The sequence below is a fragment of the Pleurodeles waltl genome, chromosome 5 (genome assembly GCF_031143425.1).
Source record: "Pleurodeles waltl isolate 20211129_DDA chromosome 5, aPleWal1.hap1.20221129, whole genome shotgun sequence".
Taxonomy (NCBI): domain Eukaryota; kingdom Metazoa; phylum Chordata; class Amphibia; order Caudata; family Salamandridae; genus Pleurodeles; species Pleurodeles waltl.
In genome coordinates this window covers 969,543,034-969,562,258 of record NC_090444.1, presented here as the reverse complement: position 1 = coordinate 969,562,258, position 19,225 = coordinate 969,543,034, and the positions used below count along the sequence as shown (strand labels likewise).

The 19,225-nt window shown below is 45.8% G+C and overlaps 1 protein-coding gene across 2 annotated transcripts in view; it reads left to right on the top strand.

The window, feature by feature from the left end:
• LOC138296198 (serine/arginine-rich splicing factor 7-like) overlaps positions 1-19,225 on the top strand; it is a 60,553-nt gene that overhangs the window by 33,694 nt on the left and 7,634 nt on the right. Inside the window, exon 6 of one of the 2 annotated variants that reach the window (XM_069235102.1) lies at positions 1,113-1,148. The exons of the other annotated variant lie outside the window; for it this stretch is intronic. Coding sequence (XP_069091203.1) covers positions 1,113-1,148 — 36 coding nt within the window. The remainder of the gene's footprint in view (positions 1-1,112; positions 1,149-19,225) is intronic. 2 annotated transcript variants of the gene reach the window in all.

Below are 19,225 nucleotides of genomic sequence, written 5' to 3'. Positions count from 1 at the left end.
CTCCAAATGTTTAGAACCTGTGTGGATGTACACATACCAGCTGTTTCCATCTCCTTATCTCCAGACTGATACCAGTTGGGTTTTCAGTTGGCCTCACCCTAAACTGCGCCCGACTGGGCATGCAGACTACTGAAATTTTCATGGAAAACCTAAACGAACTTACCATTGTGGGTACTCTGACTCAGCATTGCACTGTAACTATTGCAAATAAATCCGTTGTCTCTTAATGCTTTAGTTTGAATTGGAAAAGGGACCGAACAGGTAATAATGTTTCTTAAAAAAGAAGATGGCTCTTTGCCTTCTGTAAACTAGAAAATAATCAAGTCGCACACATCTAAGTTAGTGCACCGATGGTGTCAGAAAAATGCCTGCAGCAGCTCCACGGCTCTGATGTTTTTGTAGCTTCAGTGACTCCATCCGGCTAGTTAGATTGCCAGGTGTTTTTTGTTGTTGTTGTTGTTGTTGTTGTTGTTGTTGTTCCTGGGCGAGTAACTGATGGTACATCTAATCAGATGTCCGTTCCCATACACGAGGGAACGCAAATGCGACACCTTTCAGTTAAGTTAGACTGCTTCTGATGAGCATCTCGATCATGTGATCCTCCTACGGTGGGCTTGCGTACTGTTCAGCGCCCACCCCCCAATCTTTCTTAATCTGCAGCTACTGAATGGCTAGTATTTTTCCCAAGTTAATTATATTATCTTTGCTCATAGATACTTCGTTTTCTTTCAGCAACGTCAGGGAAGGCAGGTGGTGGATGTACTAGTAAAGGTTTCTTAGCATTCAATATTTAATTGGCGCATATGCTTGTAAACGTATTCGACATCATGTCCATGTTTGAAAAATAATTGACAAACTGTTGCCTTGGTTTTACAGCAAGAAATTGTAACCCCATTAATGGTGGTTTGGCTCTCCAAATCTTACTCGTTTCTCCTCACCCTTTAAAACCCTCCCCTACCCCCGCACAGTTTGCATCCCACCAACCGGTATCTATATTTCTATTTCGGTAGGATGTGAGGATGTGGAGGGGGAAGGGGGGAGGGGGAAGGGGGGAGTCATGGTGGATACAGTTCAAATTTATTTATAGTTGCTTTTTGCCTTTCTATTTACAGTCGTTCAAAATCCAGATCTGTAACTCCAACCAAAAGGTATGCCTGTGACATGATTTGATGATACGTACATGCTAGTGTTGTATTTCTCAAATGCTCTTTATGGTATTTCCTGAAACAAATGGTGCTAGGGCACGACAGTTCTTTTGAAGGTGGCATGGTTTAGGTTTTTATTTGGTGTTAGGCACCAGGTAGAGTGGGTTTGTGTGAAAAATATAGTAGAGGGTGGAGATAAGGGTGGAGTAATTCTGTGTCGAGGAGCTTACAAAGATTTGATTGCTTCTATTCAAGTACTTCACAGCAAAACAAACTTGAGGCAGTTGTAACTAATTTCCATTTGCTGAAACTTCCGGATTGGGGGCGGGGGGGGCACTGAGTGCTCTGGAACAGTGACACCAGATCTTCCATGGTTCCTGTTCATTGAGTTAATACATTATAGCATCTGTTCTCATTGAATTAAGACTAATTCGAAAGCTAACAAAAGGAAACCTAAATAGCGGTGCTTGGTGATGCCTAAAAAAAGGATTTAGTCCGGAAATTAAAATAGTAATTGACCGGAGACGTACGTGAATTTTCCTAGCTTTAAAATTTATATCCCCATGTTTTAATTGGGGATGATGTGATGGAGAAAGGTACTTGTGGTCCTCGGTCATCTAATCCCCCTACCTCTATCGCCTCTGTCTATTTAACCTTAGATTTGGAAGCAACGCAGAACATTGTTCTTTACCATACTGACCAATAGGGCTTTTTTTTTTATCCTGCAAAAGATTGAGAGAACAGGGGGTACTGTTCCTAGTCATATTGCAAAAGTATTAATTTCTTCAAGAACCGAAAATAAAGGCTCATTATTAGACCAACAGTTTTTATATATATATATATATATATATGTGTTCGATGGCATGTGTAGCTGCAGATACACATGCTGTGCGCAGTCCGCCGTCTGGTGTTGGGCTCGGAGTGTTACAAGTTGTTTTTCTTCGAAGAAGTCTTTTCGAGTCACGAGACCGAGGGACTCCTCCCCTTTCGATTCCATTGCGCATGGGTGTTGACTCCATCTTAGATTGTTTTTTTTCCGCCATCGGGTTCGGACGTGTTCCTTTTCGCTCCGTGTTTCGGGTCTGAAAGTTAGTTAGAATCTCGGAAAAAAACGTCGGTATTGTTGCGTTCGGTATCGGGTTAGTTCGAACAAATCGACACCGAATTTTGAAGAGCTCCGGTGGCCCTTCGGGGTAATTTCGATCCCCCGTCGGGGCCTGGTCGGCCCGACCGCGTGCGACTTCAAGACTAATGGAACGGACCCCGTTCCGCTTCTGTCCAAAATGCCATAACAAATATCCGTATACGGATCAGCATCTGGTCTGTAACTTGTGCTTGTCCCCCGAGCACAAGGAGGATACGTGTGAAGCCTGTCGAGCGTTTCGGTCGAGGAAGACGCTGAGAGACCGAAGAGCCAGGAGATTACAAATGGCGTCCACGCCGACAGGTCAACAACGGTTCGAGGAGGGAGAAGCTTTCTCCATCCACGAGTCGGATTCAGAAGAACTCGACGCCGAAGAAACAACAACCGTGAGTAAGACGTCGAAAATAAGGACTCACGAAAAGTCCACAAAAGCCCAGGGGACGCCACTGCCATGGCTTAACCCAAAAACTAGGTGACCGACCCAAGGCACCAAAAAAGGGCATGCTGGTGTTGAAGTCATCCGATTCCGGTCGTGATACCGCCACACAGCAACCTCGGAGCCGAGACAGCGGCTCCGAGAAACTTCGGCACAGAGACAGCGGCACCGAAGAGATTCGGCACCGAGACACCGCGCCGAAACCAAAGAAAATTTCTTCGGAGCCGAAAAAGTCTTCCGAAAAGGTTTCGGTCCCGAAACATCCAGCCTCAGAGCCGAAAACTAGTTCCTATACAGAGGAACAAGGGTTAACCACCCAATTACATAGATTTGGAGAGGAGCTTCAAGCTGTAGAGCCTGACTACACGCAAAGAAGGCTTCATATTCATGAGGACACAGGGAAGATAACCACTATTTCCCCCAATCAAGATTAAAAGGAAACTTGCCTTTCAACAAGAGGACAAGCAACCACAGGCAAAAGTGGCAAAGAGAACAACCCCACCACCTTCTCCACCACCTTCAACACATGCATCACCAGCGACAACTCCACCACTAATGCACTCACCAGCTCATACCACAATGAGTCAGGATGATCCCGATGCATGGGACCTCTACGATGCTCCAGTGTCTGACAATAGCCCAGACTCTTATCCTACAAAACAGTCACCACCTGAGGACAGTACATCCTATACACAGGTGGTCGCAAGGGCAGCCGAGTTTCACAATGTCTCCTTACATTCGGAACCAATTGAGGATGACTTTCTCTTTAACACCCTATCCTCCACCCATAGCCAGTATCAAAGCCTTCCCATGCTCCCAGGAATGCTAAGACATTCAAAACAAATATTTCAGGATCCAGTTAAAGGCAGAGCCATAACTCCAAGGGTGGAGAAAAAATATAAGCCACCGACCCAATATATATTACAACACAACTAACACCAGACTCCGTAGTTGTGGGGGCAGCTAGTAAGAGAGCCAACTCTCATACCTCAGGCGACGCACCACCTCCAGACAAGGAGAGCCGCAAATTTGATGCTGCGGGAAAAAGGGTTGCAGCACAAGCAGCAAATCAGTGGCGTATTGCCAATTCACAAGCACTTTTGGCAAGATACGACAGGGCTCATTGGGATGAAATGCAACATTTCATCGAACACTTACCCAAGGAGTTCCAAAAAAGAGCGCAACAGGTGGTGGAAGAGGGACAAAGTATCTCAAATAATCGGATACGGTCTTCCATGGGTGCAGCAGATACAGCTGCAAGGACAATAAACACTGCAGTCACAATACGAAGGCACGCATGGCTGCGCACTTCTGGGTTCAAACTGGAAATCCAGCAGGCTGTGCTCAATATGCCGTTTAATGAACAGCAATTGTTTGGGCCGGAGGTAGACACTGCCATTGAAAAACTAAAGCAGGACACCGATACAGCCAAAGCCATGGGCGCACTCTACTCCCCGCAGAGCAGAGGCACATTTCGGAAAACACCTTTTGGGGGAGGGTTTCGAGGTCAACCCACAGAAACCACAACCTCACAAACAAGGCCTACCTACCAGGGTCAATATCAGAGGGGAGGTTTTCGGGGGCAATTTAGAGGGGGCCAATTCCCCAAAAATCGAGAAATTACAAGGCCCCAAAACCCCTCAAAATAAGCAGTGACTCACAAGTCGCACACCCCATCACATGTAAATGTAAAAAATGTAAATTAGCACTTGTATAGCGCACTACTCACCCGTTAGGGTCTCAAGGCGCTGTACTCATACCGCTATGGAACCCCTCCTGGCTTTTCCCTGTGAGGCGCCCACTCCTGAGCACCCCCAGGGTGAAGCCAGGCATCCAAGCGCTGTTGGGGGCCGTTGTAGAAATTAAGCAAGCTATTGCCCAGAGTTGCAGAGTGGGACCCATGAATTAGATTAGGCACCGAGGCGAGAATTATCTGGTCAAGGGGAATTGAGCCCAAGACCTGCCGAAGCAGGACTTGAACCCTGGTCTTGAGCCAGGTCTCTGCTTCAGGGTCTGCCGCTCTAACCATTGAGCCACACTTCTCCATATAACCCTGTGGGGGAAGATTAAGCCAATTTTACAAACTTTGGGAGGAAATAACAGACACTTGGTGTAAGGAAATGCCTCCTTGGCATGGTTACCCCCTGACTTTTTGCCTTTGCTGATGCTATGTTTTGAATTGAAAGTGTGCTGAGGCCTGCTAACCAGGCCCCAGCACCAGTGTTCTTTCCCTAACCTGTACTTTTGATTCCACAATTGGCACACCCTGGCATCCAGGTAAGTCCCTTGTAACTGGTACCCCTGGTACCAAGGGCCCTGATGCCAGGGAAGGTCTCTAAGGGCTGCAGCATATCTTATGCCACCCTGGGGACCCCTCACTCAGCGCAGACACACTGCTTACCAGCTTGTGTGTGCTAGTGAGAACAAAATGAGTAAGTCGACATGGCACTCCCCTCAGGGTGCCATGCCAGCCTCTCACTGCCTATGCAGTATAGGTAAGACACCCCTCTAGCAGGCCTTACAGCCCTAAGGCAGGGTGCACTATACCATAGGTGAGGGTACCAGTGCATGAGCACTGTGCCCCTACAGTGTCTAAGCAAAACCTTAGACATTGTAAGTGCAGGGTAGCCATAAGAGTATATGGTCTGGGAGTCTGTTTTACACGAACTCCACAGCACCATAATGGCTACACTGAAAACTGGGAAGTTTGGTATCAAACTTCTCAGCACAATAAATGCACACTGATGCCAGTGTACATTTTATTGTAAAATACACCACAGAGGGCACCTTAGAGGTGCCCCCTGAAACCTAACCGACTATCTGTGTAGGCTGACTGGTTCCAGCAGCCTGCCACACTAGAGACATGTTGCTGGCCCCATGGGGAGAGTGCCTTTGTCACTCTGAGGCCAGTAACAAAGCCTGCACTGGGTGGAGATGCGAACACCTCCCCCAGGCAGGAGCTGTAACACCTGGCGGTGAGCCTCAAAGGCTCACCCCTTTGTCACAGCACAGCAGGGCACTCCAGCTTAGTGGAGTTGCCCGCCCCCTCCGGCCACGGCCCCCACTTTTGGCAGCAAGGCTGGAGGGAACAAAGAAAGCAACAAGGAGGAGTCACTGGCCAGTCAGGACAGCCCCTAAGGTGTCCTGAGCGGACGTGACTCTAACTTTTAGAAATCCTCCATCTTGCAGATGGAGGATTCCCCCAATAGGATTAGGGATGTGACCCCCTCCCCTTGGGAGGAGGCACAAAGAGGGTGTACCCACCCTCAGGGCTAGTAGCCATTGGCTACTAACCCCCCAGACCTAAACACGCCCTTAAATTTAGTATTTAAGGGCTTCCCTGAACCTAAAGATTTAGATTCCTGCAACTACAAGAAGGACGACGGCCGAGCTGACAAACCCCTGCAGAGGAAGAACAGAAGACACCAACTGCCTTGGCCCCAGACTTACCGGCCTGTCTCCTGCCTTCCAAAGAACCTGCTCCAGCGACGCTTTCCAAGGGACCAGCGACCTCTGAATCCTCTGAGGACTGCCCTGCTTCGAAAAAGACAAGAAACTCCCGAGGACAGCGGCCCTGCTCCATAAGCACTGCAACTTTGTTACAAGGAGCAGATTTAAAGACCCCTGCAACTCCCCGCAAGAAGCGTGAGACTTGCAACACTGCACCCGGCGACCCCGACTTGACTGGTGGAGAACAACCAACTCCGGGAGGACCCTCCGGCGACTCTACGACTGTGAGTAACCAAAGTTGTCCCCCCTGAGCCCCCACAGCGACGCCTGCAGAGGGAATCCCCAGGCTCCCCCTGACCGCGACTGTCTGAACTCCATTTCCCGACGGCTGGAAAAGACCCTGCACCCGCAGCCCCCAGCCCCTAAAGAAACGGAACTTCTGTGCAGGAGTGACCCCCAGGAGGCCCTCTCCCTTGCCCAGGTGGTGGCTACCCCGAGGAGCCCCCCCCTTGCCTGCCTGCATCGCTGAAGAGACCCCTTGGTCTCCCATTGAAAACTGAAGGAAACCCGACGCGTGTTTGCACACTGCACCCGGCCGCCCCCGTGCTGCTGAGGGTGTACTTTCTGTGCTACTTTGTGTCCCCCCCCCCCCCCCCCCCCCCCCCCCCCCGGTGCCCTACAAAACCCCCCTGGTCTGCCCTCCGAAGACGCGGGTACTTACAAATGCTTAACACTACTCCTTGGATAAGCCTACTGCTCGACCACACTACCACAAAATAGAGCATTAGTATTATCTCTTTTTACCACTATTTTACCTCTAAGGGGAACCCTTGGACTCTGTGCATGCTATTCCTTACTTTGAAATAGCACATACAGAGCCAACTTCTTACACTTGGGTCTTAGCAATTATCCAGCATGGTTATTGCATAGAATTTCGCCAATTCCCTCCAAACGTCCCACCGAAAACACACAATATGTCAAAACAACATATAGATCTTCTAGAAATAGAAGTTCAAGCATTGCTAAAAAAAGGACGCAATAGAATTAGTACCAATTCAACAAAAAAAACACAGGAGTTTACTGACTGTCCTTTCTAATACCCAAAAAGGACAAAACTCTGAGACCAATACTAGATCTCAGAACACTAAATACCTACATAAAATCAGACCACTTTCACATGGTCACGTTACAAGACGTAATCCCACTGCTCAAACAGCAAGACTACATGACTACATTAGACCTAAAGGATGCGTATTTCCATATACCAATATATCCTTCACACAGGAAATACATAAGGTTCGTATTCCAAGGAATACATTACCAATTCAAAGTGTTGCCATTCGGAATAACAACTGTGCCAAGAGTTTTTACAAAATGCCTGGCAGTAGTAGCTGCACATATCAGAAGGCAGCAAATACATGTGTTCCTGTACTTAGACGACTGGTTAATCAAAACCAACACGCTAAAACAGTGTTCACAGCACACAAAATATGTCATACAAACCCATCACAGGCTAGGTTTCTCCATCAACTACGCGAAGTCACAACTTTTGCCGTGTCAAACGCAGCAATACTTAGGAGCGACAATCAACACAGCAAAAGGGATTGCCACTCCAAGTCCACAACGGGTTCAAACATTTCACAAAGTAATACAGGCCATGTATCCAACACAAAAGATACAAGTCAGAATGGTAATGAAACTACTAGGCATGATGTCTTCATGCATAGCCATTGTCCCAAACGCAAGATTGCACATGCGGCCCTTACAACAGTGCCTAGCATCACAATGGTCACAAGCACAGGGTCAACTTCGAGATCTGGTGTTGATAGACCGCCAAACATACATCTCGCTTCTATGGTGGAACAGTACAAATTTAAACCGAGTGCGGCCTTTCCAAGACCCAGTGCCACAATACGTCATAACAACAGATGCCTCCATGATAGGGTGGGGAGCACACCTCAATCAACACAGCATCCAAAGACAATGGGACATGCATCAGAGACAGTTTCACATAAATCATTTGGAAATGTTAGCAGTATTTCTAGCACTGAAAGCATTTCAACCCATAATAACCCAAAAATACATTCTTGTCAAAACAGAAAACATGACAACAATGTATTATCTAAACAAACAAGGAGGGACACACTCGACACAGTTGTGCCTCCTAACACAGAAAATATGGCATTGGGCGATTCACAACCACATTTGCCTACTAGCACAATTTATTCCAGGGATTCAGAACCAGTTGGCAGACAATCTCTCTTGAGATCACCAACAAACCCACGAATGGGAAATTCACCCCCAAATACTAAACAATTACTTTCAAATTTGGGGGACACCTCAAATAGATCTATTTGCAACAAAGGAAAACTCAAAATGCCAAAACTTCGCATCCAGGTACCCACAAGATCAATCCCAAGGCAATGCTCTATGGATGAACTGGTCAGGGATATTTGCTTGCGCTTTTCCCCCTCTCCCACTCATTCCTTATCTGGTAAACAAACTAAGTCCAAACAAACTCAAACTAATACTTACAGCACCAACCTGGGCTCGCCACCGTAGTACACAACACTGCTGGACTTATCAGTAGTACATCACATCAAATTACCAAACGGGCCAGATCTGTTAACACAACACAAACAGATCAGACACCCGACTCCAGCATTGCTCAATCTAGCAATCTGGCTCCTGAAGTCTTAGAATTTGGACATTTAGACCTTACACAAGAATGTATGGAGGTCATTAAACAAGCTAGAAAACCTACTACAAGACATTGTTACGCAAACAAATGGAAAAGAATTGTTTACTACTGCCTCACTAATCAAATTCAACCAGTACATGCTTCCGCAAAGGACATTGTAGGCTACTTATTACACTTACAAAAGTCTTAGTTAGTATTCTCTTCAATTAAAATACATCTCACAGCAATATCTGCCTATCTGCAGATTACACATTCAACATCGCTTTTTAGAATCCCAGTCATCAAAGCATTTATGGAGGGACTAAAAAGAATCATACCCCCAAGAACACCACCAGTACCTTCGTGGAACCTTAATATTGTATTAACACGACTCATGGGACCACCATTCGAACCCATGCACTCTTGTGAGATGCAATACTTAGCTATTAGAAAGGCTACCTTCCAAGTTATCACATCACTTAGAATAAGTGAGATACAAGCATTTACTATACAAGAACCCTTTATACAAATACATAAACATAAAGTGGTTCTCTGTACAAATCCCAAATTCTTACCAAAAGTCATATCGCCGTTCCACCTAAACCAAACAGTGGAACTCCCAGTCTTTTTTCCACAGCCAGACTCAGTAGCCGAAAGAGCCTTACATACATTAGACCTAAAAAGAGCATGTATTACATTGACAGGACCAAACAATTTCGTAAAACAATTGTTTGTAGCCTTCCAAAAACCTCATGCAGGTAATCCTATATCCAAACAAGGCATTGCCAGATGGATAGTTTAAATGTATTCAAACTTGCTATATCAAAGCAAAAAGGGATCTACCTATTACACCAAAAGCACATTCCACTAGGAAAAAAGGCACCACAATTGCTTTTCTGGGGAATATACCTATGACTGAAATTTGTAAGGCCGCCAACTAGTCTACGCCTCATACATTCATGAAGCATTACTGTGTATATGTGTTAACACAACAAGCCACAGTAGGACAGGCTGTATGAAGAACATTATTTCAAACAACTTCAACTCCTACAGGCTAAGCCACCGCTTTTTAGGGGAGATTACTGCTTATTAGTCTATGCACAGCCTGTGTATCTGCAGCTACACATGCCACCAAACGGAAAATGTCACTTACCCAGTGTACATCTGTTCGTGGCATGAGATGCTGCAGATTCACATGCACCCTCCCACTTCCCCGGTAGCCTGTAGTCGTTATTAGTTGAATGAAAATTTGTAAATAATTATTCTTTTGATGCACTAAGTACATACATACCTACTCCATTGCATGGGCACATCTAGTATACTCGCAACTCCTACCTCACCCTCTGCGGGGAAAACCATTTAAGATGGAGTCGACACCCATGCACAATGGAGCAGAAAGAAAAACAACTTGTAACACTCCGAGCCCAACACTAAATGGCAGGATAATGCACAGCATGTGAATCAGCAGCGTCTCATGCCACGAACAGATGTACACTGGTAAATGACATTTTTTATATATATATATATATATATATATATATATATATATATATATATATATCCGTCAAAAATCCTAGTGGGGCCTAGTTTCTTGCTGGGGTGCTATTCAGGTTGGACACCTTCTAGGAAAACCTACCAGCCCCCAACGTTCAACACCAGAATCCTGGAGATGTCCCTGGTTTGGTGAATTATGATTATGACACCACTTTTTTTTTAATTTTTTTATTTTTCTTCAGAGGACTCATCACAGATTTTCTGTATTGGAAAATTCTCTTGTGTGTCGGTGTAAACAGCAAAATTAACACCACACAGGATTCCTGTATGTCTACAAATAAAATCGTGCAAAAGTGGTCTGACCTCCAGCGGTTACAAGCATAATGATGTTTTGGATGTTCGATGCAGATACAAATGCTTTGCATAAGTTCACCATCTAGTGTTGGGCTTGGTGTGTTACAAGTTGTTGTTCTTCGAAGAAGCTTTTTTTTTTGAGTCACAAGATAAGTGACTTCCTCTCAGTGATAGTGCACATGGGCATCGAGTCCTTTGTTGGATTGTTTTCTTTTCATTGTCTGGTTCAGACTTGTTCCCTCTCGCTCCAGTAGATCTTGGTTCGGTACTATTTGAACTTCTCTATCTTTCCTTGAAACGTCTGTATGGTTTTCACACGCATTTTTCATACTACACTTGATCCGATTGTAGTGTCTGGATCGTTTAACCGCCCCTTTGGGTACCTTCACCCTTCTCGTTCCTACTGCATCACAGGCTCATGGATTGGACTCTATTTTGATTCTGCCCTCTGTGCCATGGGCAGAGGGGGGAGGGGGATGTTGGGAGGGACAGGGGGGGTTGGGGGGACGACAAAAGTAGGCACACGAAACACACCCTCAGTGGCACAGGGGCGGCTGGGTGCAGTGTGCAAAGCAGGCGTCTGGTTTTGTATAGGAAACGTGCTGAGTGAGGGGTCCCCGGGGTGGCATAACACATGCTGCAGCCCTTAGAGACTTTCCCTGGCATCAGGGCCCTTGGTACCAGTTACAAGGGATTTATGAGTGCCAGGGCTGTGCCAATTGTGGAATGAGAGTTACAGTTAAGGGAAAGAACACTGGTGCTGGGGCCTGGTTAGCAGTGTCCCAGCACACTTTCAATCATAACTTAGCATCAGAAAAGGCAATAGGTCAGCGGGTAACCATGTGAAGGAGGCATTTCCTTACATACAGCTTCCATCAGAATGTATTGATGATCTAAGGGAAGCACGTAAACCTACAACCAGGAAGTGCAATGCAGATAAATGGAAACGTTTTGTATATTACTATCAACCCAATAACATTGATCCACTTGAGGCATCCGTACAGGATATTGTATGTTAATTGCTTATGTTACTGTAGGAGGCTGGCCTGGCTTGTAGTGGGTACCAAGGGGTACTTACACTTTGTACCAGGTCCAGTTATCCCTTATTAGTGTAGAAGAGGTGTCTAGCAGCTTAGGATGATAGAAAAGGTAGCTTAGCAGAGCAGCTTAGGTTGAACTAGGAGACGTGTGAAGCTCCTACTATACCACTGGTGTCATATGCATAATATCATAAAACACAATACACAGATATACTAAAATTAAAGGTACTTTATTTTTATGACATGCCAAAGTATCTGAGTGAGTACCCTCAGTATGAGGATAGCAAATATACACAAGATATATGTACACAATACCAAAATATGCAGTAATAGCAATAGAAAACAGTGCAAGCAATGTATAGTCACAATAGGTTGCAATGAGAGCACATAGGTAACACAAACCATATACTCTAGAAGTGGAATGCGAACCATGAATGGACCCCAAACCTATGTGAACTTGTAGAGGGTCGCTGGGACTGTAAGAAAACAGTGAGGGTTAGAAAAATAGCTGACCCCAAGACCCTGAAAAGTGGGTGCAAAGTGCACCTAAGCTCCCCAGAGAGCCCAAGAAATGCCAGCTGTTGGTGCAAAGAAGCTGCCACCGGATGGTAGAAGCTGTGGATTCTGCAAGAACAAAGAGGGCTAGAAACTTCCCCTTTAGAGGATGGATGTCCCACGTCGTGAAGAAGCTTGCAGAGGTGTTTCCGTGCAGAAAGACCGCAAACAAGCCTTGCTAGCTGCAAGGGTTGCGGTTAGGGTTTTTGAATGCTGCTGTGGCCTAGGAGGGACCAAGATGTCGCCAATTGCGTGAGGAGACAGAGGGGGCGTCCAGCAAGACAAAGAGCCCACTCAGAAGCCAGCAGCACCCGCAGAAGTGCCGGAACAGGCACTACGAAGTGGAGTGAACCGGAGCTCACCCGAAGCCACAAAGGAAGGTCCCACGACGCCGGAGGACAACTCGGGAGGTCGTGCACTGCAGGTTAGAGTGACGGGGACCCAGGCCTGGCTGTGCACAAAGGAAATCCTGGAAGAGTGCACAGGAGCCGGAGCAGCTACAAATCACGCGGTACCCAGCAATGCAGTCTAGCGTGGGGAGGCAAGGACTTACCTCCACCAAACTTGGACTGAAGAGTCACTGGACTGTGGGAGTCACTTGGACAGAGTTGCTGAGTTCAAGGGACCTCGCTCGTCGTGCTGAGAGGAGACCCAGAGGACCGGTGATGCAGTCTTTTGGTGCCTGCGGTTGCATGGGGAAGATTCCGTCGACCCACGGGAGATTTCTTCTGAGCTTCTAGTGCAGAGAGGAGGCAGTCTACCCCCACAGCATGCACCACCAGGAAAACAGTCGAAGGCGGCAGGATCAGCGATACAAGGTTGCAGTAGTCGTCTTTGCTACTTTGTTGCGGTTTTGCAGGCTTCGAGCGCGGTCAGCAGTCGATTCCTTGGCAGAAGGTGAAGAGAGAGATGCAGAGGAACTCTGAGCTCTTGCATTTGTTATCTAAAGAATTCCCCCAAAGCCGAGACCCTAAATAGCCAGAAAAGGAGGTTTGGCTACTTAGGAAGGAGGATAGGCTAGCAACACAGGTAAGAGCCTATCAGAAGGAGTCTCTGAAGTCACCTGCTGGCCCTGGCCACTCAGAGCAGTCCAGTGTGCCAGCAGCACCTCTGTTTCCAAGATGGCAGAGGTCTGGAGCACACTGGAGGAGCTCTGGGCACCTCCCAGGGGAGGTGCAGGTCAGGGGAGTGGTCACTCCCCTTTCCTTTGTCCAGTTTCGTGCCAGAGCAGGGCTGGAGGATCCCTGAACCGGTGTAGACTGGCTTATGCAGAGATGTGCACCATCTGTGCCCATCAAAGCATTTCCAGCGGCTGGGGGAGGCTACTCCTCCCCAGCCCGGACACCTTTTTCCAAAGGGAGAGGGCGTAACACCCTCTCTCTGAGGAAGTCCTTTGTTCTGCCTTCCTGGGCCAAGCCTGGCTGGACCCCAGGAGGGCAGAAACCTGTCTGAGGGGTTGGCAGCAGCAGCTGCAGTGAAACCCCGGGAAAGGTAGTTTGGCAGTACCCGGGTCTGTGCTAGAGACTCAGGGGATCATGGATACAATTCCATGATCTTAGACATGTTACATGGCCATGTTTGGAGTTACCATTGTGACGCTATACATATGTCGTGACATATGTATAGTGCACGCGTGTAATGGTGTCCCCGCACTCACAAAGCCTGGGGAATTTGCCCTGAACAATGTGGGAGCACCTTGGCTAGTGCCAGGGTGCCCACACACTAAGTAACTTCGCACCCAACCGTTACCAGGTAAAGGTTAGACATATAGGTGACTTATAAGTTACTTAAGTGCAGTGGTAAATGGCTGTGAAATAACGTGGACGTTATTTCACTCAGGCTGCAATGGCAGGCCTGTGTAAGAATCGTCAGAGCTCCCTATGGGTGGCAAAAGAAATGCTGCAGCCCATAGGGATCTCCTGGAACACCAATACCCTGGGTACCTCAGTACCATATACTAGGGAATTATAAGGGTGTTCCAGCATGCCAATTGGTGAAATTGGTCACTAGCCTGTTAGTGACAATTTGGAAAGAAATGGGAGAGCATAACCACTGAGGTTCTGGATAGCGGAGCCTCAGTGAGACAGTCATAACACAGGTAACACATACAGGGCACACTTATGAGCACTGGGGCCCTGGCTGGCAGGGTCCCAGTGACACATACAACTAAAACACAATATATACAGTGAAATATGGGGGTAACATGCCAGGCAAGATGGTACTTTCCTACAGTTACAAAAAGCAAATCTTGCATATTTAATAAAATTCATTAAACAGCAATATCAGCCTTCCTCCAAAACAGATAACATACCTCTCTGTTTAGAATTCCTGTCAAAAGCTTTACAGAAGGCCTTAAGTTATTCTTCCTAGAGTTGCATCAGCTCCAGCCTGGAGTCTTGCCTTGTGTTCACAAGGCTTATGGGTCCACCATTTGAACCCATGCATTCTTGCGCTCTTCAGTTTCTCTTATGGAAAGTCGCTTTCCCTGTAGCCATTACTTCCTTAAGGAGAGTAAGTGAAATTCAAGCATTCACTTTAGAAGAACCCTTCTTCCAAATTCACAAACACAAAATAGTACTTACAACAAATCCAAATTTTCTACCCAAAGTGGTTTCGCCATTTCACTTCAGTGGAATTCAGTCTTCTTTCCACAGCCAGATTCAGAATCAGCTGCTGAAAGAGCTCTCCACACTATCTCAAAAGAGCTCATGTATTAAATAGACGGGACAAAAGATTTTAGAAAATCTAAACAACTTTTTGTGGCTTTTCAACAGCCTCATAAAGGTTATCCTTTTTCGAAACAAGGATTGGCCAGATAGATAGTAAAGTGTATTCAAACTTGCTATCTTAAAGCTAAGGCAACTTTTAGTAACTCCTAAAGCACATTCTACTACAATGGCAGGCATATGCAAAGCAGCCACATGGTCCACACCACACATTTACTTAACACTACTGTGTGGATGTGCTATATCGCCAACAAGCAAATGTTGGTCAAGCAGTGCTTGAAACTATTTCAAACTACTACAACTCCTACAGGCTAGCTACCCCTTATTTTAGCAGGGGGATTGCTTTTCAGTCTATGCAAAGCATGTGTATCTGCACGTACACATGCCATTGAACAGAAAAATGTCACCTACCAGTGTACATCTGTTTGTGGCTTGTAGTGCTGCAGATACACATGCACCCTTCCTCCTCCCCGGAAGCCTGTAGCTGTTGTAGTAGAATATATTGTAAATATGCATTTACAGTGCATGGACATCTCTTTTGTTTATACTAATATATACATTTATACACTCTTTACTTCACCCTCCTGTGGGAAAAGAATCTAACAAAGGATTCGAAGCCCATGCGCAGTATTACCGAGAGGAGTCCCTCAATCCTGTGATTCAAAATCCTCCTTCGAAGAAAAACAACTTGTAACACTCCGAACCCAACACTAGATGGCAGACGTATTCAAAGCATGTGAATCTACAGCACTACATGCCATGAACAGACGTCTGAGTGAGTGTAAATATATATATATATATATATATATATATATATATTCTCTTCCTTAAAGTCCCTAGTCTGTTATGCCATCAAGTAAACGGTGATCCTGCTAGAGTTTGTTACATAATTGGTTTGCACAGACTACATTTCTGGGGTGTCAACCCACATACCTTTGGTATTTCCATGCTCCTCCTGTTTTAGGGCAGTGTTTTCTTTGTTAGCGTTTTGCTAACAATATACTGAAAGCTGTGAAGATATTTTCATATTTTAAAGCTGCAGTGAGAAACTAATGCAGAGTTTGCATCAATACATAGCCCTGAATGTGCCCCAAAACAGTTTGTATGGGTGCACAAATGTACCAAGGAGGTACATGTGCCTGAACAACCTCAGGCATACAGGGGCACAAATACCCTGACTGTGAATGGATTAAAGGGATTGATGGTCCTTTTCAGAAAATCTTAATTGTAGTGAGCAACCTATTTCCCACAAATTGTGTATACAGCGAACCAGAGGATGAGCTGATCCACTAGCTAATTTTAATATTCTTTAAGTTCAGCAGTGATTTCCAAGACATAGTGAAGAGTATATCCTTAAACGCACGCTGGCTATTGCAACAACAAAATCAGTTAAACCAAAAAATCCTTCAGTTTGCTTTCGAGCAATTTTGCCAGAGTGCATAAAAATATTTATCTGGGGATGATGACTCCAGGAGATCTGGAATAATCATCTGGGGATCAGCAAATGCCAGACGTTTAAAAATCTGTCTAGATCAAACACCAGCGGCCTCCCTAGGAGTGGACTGTTAATTGGACTCATTAATTGTTTGGACTGCAAAAACCTTATCCCTCCCAGCCATTTTAAAACACATTCAGGTGGTCGAAATTACATTGAGCGGTCACCATATGCTGGTGATATTAACTTTAGGGTTTAGTCACCTGCTTTCCAATCTGCAGAAAATAAGGCGGTCCCATTTTGAAAAGAAATTGAGTTTTTTTTGTTTCTACTAACTCTTGGATCTTTATCATAATTAGGAGACCTTAACTCATAATCTTTTCCTAGAGCAAATGGTTAAGTGAAAATCTATTGCAGGGCAAACTATTCTCAAATATCCAGTCAGTCTAGAATAGTGTCTGGTCACAACGCAAGATCCAGTTTTAAAACTATTGGGTTTCATTTAAAAAAAATAAATAAATAAATTGTTCTCCGGTGGAAGTGTAACTACAAATTGCCAAATGTATGGCTGCACAGTGCAGGCCCTTTGCAATGAATTGGTCACCTTTCAGTTACGTGTTGCTATGCTATATTAAACCGTTACTACTGAGACTAGTCTGTATAAAAGTTTAACGGTAGCAAAATATTTTGCATTAAACATAGCTTGTTTTTTCCCCTGCTACACAATACCCATAGTCCTACCCAAGACAAGACTAAGCTGGCACGCAGTTTATGTAATAAGATATCTTCGGTCTTTCCTGCTTTCTGGCCAGCTGCGTTGCTAAAGTTTCATGGTTTATGGGCAATCTGTCCCTTGAAGAGTTAACTTGTCACCCGCAGTGTGCAGAGATTTCATTGGGTAGGGAAATACTCTTTCCTCATGGCAATACATTTGAGTCTTGCACATTAAAAAAAACAATTGTGTTTTAACTGGTCAGATTGTCGCCCTCTTCAGGGAACTATGCTGACGACAAAATTAAAGTATCTGGCAATGTTTTAAATTTCCTGAGCCTTACTGAGAAGGCTTTTTTTTATTTACTATAAAATTGAATCTGAACGTTATTTATATAGTTGCGGCTGAAAACCTGAATGTTGCAGACTCCATTTCACGAGTCTACTCTGCCAGTTACAAGTAGAGATCAAATAAATGAAAATGGATAAACCGATTTAAAACAAGTTACTATGAGTGAAATAGTTTGACAACTGGGTAGTACAAACAGCATATAAAACAGTGTAAAATTTTGTGGGTGTATTTCCACCATGCACAAAATCTGACCTTGAGTTGTAAGCACTTGGCATTGACAGTGCGAGATAGGGGGGGGGGGGTGTGTGTGTGTGTGTGTGTGTATATATATTCTCTTCTGGCAGGTATTTTTACCTTGTGTGAGGCAGTCTACTGTGGATTTGGGTCCCTGCAGGTATTTTTAAAAGGAAAAACTATATATGGAAAATGTCACTTACCCAGTGTACATCTGTTCGTGGCATGTGTAGCTGCAGATACACATGCTGTGCATTATCCTGCCATCTAGTGTTGGGCTCTGAGTGTTACAAGTTGTTTTTCTTCGAAGAAGTCTTTTCGAGTCACGAGACTGAGACTCCTCCCTTTCGGCTCCATTGCACATGGGCGTCGACTCCATCTTAGATTGTTTTCTTTCCGCCATTGTCTTCGGACGTGTTCCTCTACGCTCCGTGTATCGGTTCGGAAAAGATAGTTATCCATCGGAAAATTCGATGGTATTGTTTGCGCTCGGTACCGGGTTAGTGCTAGCACATCGACAGCGAAGAAAGAAAAGTTCCGGCAGCCCTTCGGGGTTTCCACGCCTTGGCGGGGCCTGGTCGGCCCGACCGCATCCATCTTCAACGCTCATGGACCAGACCCCCTTCCGCTACTGCCGCGCAAAGTATCCTTATACAGACCAACACTTGGTCTGTAATCTGTGTTTGTCCCCCGAACACAGAGGATACCTGCGAGGCCTGTCGGGCATTTCGATCCAAGAAGACACTGCGGGATCGTAGAGCTTGAATTCTCCAGATGGCGTCGACACCGGCCAGACACACTGACGTCAAAGAAGGAGACATTCTCCATTCGAGATTCGGACGAGTCAGAGTGAGCAGCCGAAGACGCAGTAAACCAGCCCCAGCAAAAACTCACTCGAAGATCATGAAGGCCCAGGCGACGCCACCGCCAACAGGCCATGGCTGTACCCGAAAATACGGTGACCAAACGTCTGCACCGAAAAAGGCCTCCCAGCAGCCGAAGACATCCGACTCCGCACCGAGATACCGGCTCCGAACAGACACTGCACGAGAGTTCGGCACACCGAAAGTCAAAAAGGTTTCCTCGGAGCCGAAAAAGACTGTCGCAAAATTTCGGTACCGAAAAATTCTTCCTCGGAACCGAAACAAAGCTCCTATACAGAGGAACAAGGCCTTTCCACACACTTACAAGGGCACAGATTTGAACAAGAGTTGGGCATGGGAGAGCCTGACCATACCCAAAGAAGGCTCCATATCCAAAAGGACACAGGGAAAATCAGAACTCTTCCTCCAATCAAAATGAAGCGGAAGCTCTCATTCCAAGAGGTGGAAATGCAGCCGAAGGCAAAAGAGCAAACTCCACCACAATTTTCGCCACAACATTCACCAATTCATTTGCCACATCTGTCTCTGGTAGAAACACCCCCAATGATGCAGTCACCGACACACACAGGGGTGAGTCAAGATGAC